A 2746-nucleotide genomic window follows, 5' to 3' on the forward strand; every position below is an offset into this window, starting at 1 on the left:
TTAACTTTATCACAAAAGTATAGATACCAAAATGTTATTAACTTTATCACCAAAGTATGGATATCAAAATGATATTAACTTTATCACAAAAGTATGGATATCAAAATGATATTAACTTTATCACAAAAAGTATAGATATCATAAAGTTAATAACATTTTATATCTATACTTTTGTGCATAAAGTTAATAACATTTTCACAATGCGATATGTAAGCCTAAGGTACCACTTTTTTGTAATTAAGCCTAAAGTGAAGACATTATGCCTGAATTATCTGCTTCTCTGTTATTTGCGACACTTGATCAACCCAGTTTTTTTTCTTTCCCACAAATTTTCTCAAAATAATTGTGCCATTACACTTCTAAGCAATAATTTACACGTTTTGAAGAAATTGTCACACAGAAATGAATTTTGGTTGCAAAACTTCAGGTGTTGCATAAAATCGGAGGTTTGTACTTGCAGGATCAGGTGTGCGTTCAAATCATAATTCGGCTGGTTCAAGCTTAGCCTTGCCTCTTTTATTTTTATCTGTTAAGATAAGAATACAAAATATTTGTAGCTTGGTTAACTTTATTTGATTAGTGATTAAAAACACAGTATACAAAAACACACAAAATCGACATTAAGATTTCTTAAATATTTCACTCAACTTCAGTTGTCGATCAATGTTCTATACTGCACTGCAGGCATCCTTTAACCACAGATGCATGTTCAGGTTGTATTGGGGTATTATCCTCTTCCCTACAGATAATTGATATCTTCAGCCTCTTTTAACAAAGGCTTTTTTGTAATAATTCCCAAACATAGATTTATGCTAATTTTTTACTTAGTTTTCACAGGCTTTGATAGAGTACAGATGCACTTACATATCTATAGCAGAAAAAAGTGGTGAAACTTAGGGGTTATTTACACCTATGTTAGAGATTAAATTCAACTTAAATGGGAACGGTCAGTCAAAAGAAAAGTATAATTGGAGAAATAGTGGAATTGGACTTGTGTAACTCACAAAATTCGGAGAAATTGAGCGTGACCGACCAACAGTTGGCTTTTATGATTATGACGACTTTTATAATTGTTCATGAAAATGTGATTAAACAACAGTAAAAAGATTGTAATTTAAAACCAGGAACTTAAATATAGTGAATATTTTTATTTAGATTAAACAATGGGCTAATTAATGAGATACACTAGTGCCTCTATTATCCACCATTTCTGTTATCTTCATTTTTCTGCTTTCCTTGGACCAGTGCAGATAATCAAGGCACCAGTGTATATTTATTTACTTTCACAGCAATGAGTGCATTCTAACGATGACGTGATATCAGCAACCTCTTGATAGTATTGCCTGAACTAACTGCCTTTGGTCTTGTCTGGGTCTAAACGCACACACACACACACACTCATTGCTTGAATTGAGAGAAAGAAGAAAAATCAAAATGGTGCAAAATTAGTAACATGTTGTGCATGAAAAACATGAAGTGCTGAATCCGCCAGTAAATTCCTAAAAACAAAGTTCGATTTAGGATTCAAAGAATGTGGAAATAGATCTGGACTTGCAAGAGTCCAGAATTGTTCTAGATTTGAGTTCCACTTAGCTTAGCCCTACACATGAATAAAATGGGAGTACATACTATGTGCCACGATGAAAGTTTTAGTCGCTGTGGTGCCCAGGATTTGTTGAGGCCTGCTCTACCCTAAAATTAACTTTATTGGATTCATTTGTGTACAGTGAAATTCAAATTGAAAAATAAGTTTTAAAGAAGTTTGTATTGACAGCATTAGTTATTATTTATCTTCTTTTTTATTTTAGAACATTTTATTTTGTCTTCTTAGAACATACTTGTCGATGTAGAAATTGAACAAAGTAGTGATTCAGCAAAGGATGGCGGCACTTCAAAGTTCAGTGAGAGTGATGATGAAGTTCTAGATTGTTCAGAGTATGTTGATGTGAGTTTGAAAAATGAAAAAGAACCAGAAAATGATTTTCAACAAGTTATCTCTGGGATGGAAAGTTTATCAGGTAAGTGTAAATTTTAAGAACTATATCCACTAACTTTATTGTGGTACATATACTAGTGGAAAAACACCAGTGTTTAATAATGCTAATAATGTACAGTTTTATAGAATAAAGTTTATAACACAGAGTTGTCTTTATGGTTTCATCTAGAGTCATGTTGGATTTGTTTGGTGATGCTTCCGATTACAAGTATTTTAGGTAAATATGAAACCCAATTTATCATTCAATTTTCTACTTTCACTGAGTTATACGGGTTTCAGGAAATTCCACTTATCTTTGGATTAGAAGGTGGATATACATGATGGTTATATTCTTATCCCTGTTAACTATTTCAGCATGAGCTTGGTTCCTGGGACCAAGCTCGTAACCATTTTGTGCTTGTTATTGTTTTCATGCTATAACTTTTAAATTAGTAAGTGAATGTTAATGAAATTTGGCGGATTATCAGTAAACATCACAATGCTTTGATATGCAAAATATTAAAGTTTTTTATTTTGTCTTAAGGTTTGTAAAGCAATGTTTTTCTCGTGTCTTTTTTTCGTTTTGCATGTAACAGCCTTTCTATCATGCAAAGTAATATTCATTTAGAGATTAAAAATACTTTTATACATCAGAAAATTTTGAAATTTCACATGCGAAATCTTTATAATGTCCAAATAGTTATCAAACGTTTCTTAAGAAAAAAACCTTATATTTTATTTGTTATTTTCAGTAATTAATCTCTGTACGGG

The 2746-nt window shown here is 31.6% G+C and overlaps 1 protein-coding gene across 9 annotated transcripts in view; it reads left to right on the top strand.

The window, feature by feature from the left end:
* The window catches only part of LOC106469492 (zinc finger protein OZF-like), a 105415-nt gene that overhangs the window by 54955 nt on the left and 47714 nt on the right, over positions 1–2746 (top strand). Inside the window, exon 5 of one of the 9 annotated variants that reach the window (XM_022398030.1) lies at positions 1832–2018. The exons of the other annotated variants lie outside the window; for them this stretch is intronic. Within the exon in view, the coding sequence (XP_022253738.1) occupies positions 1832–2018 (187 nt within the window). The remainder of the gene's footprint in view (positions 1–1831; positions 2019–2746) is intronic. 9 annotated transcript variants of the gene reach the window in all.

This window comes from Limulus polyphemus, unplaced genomic scaffold, assembly GCF_000517525.1.
Source record: "Limulus polyphemus unplaced genomic scaffold, Limulus_polyphemus-2.1.2 Scaffold3514, whole genome shotgun sequence".
Lineage (NCBI taxonomy): Eukaryota > Metazoa > Arthropoda > Merostomata > Xiphosura > Limulidae > Limulus > Limulus polyphemus.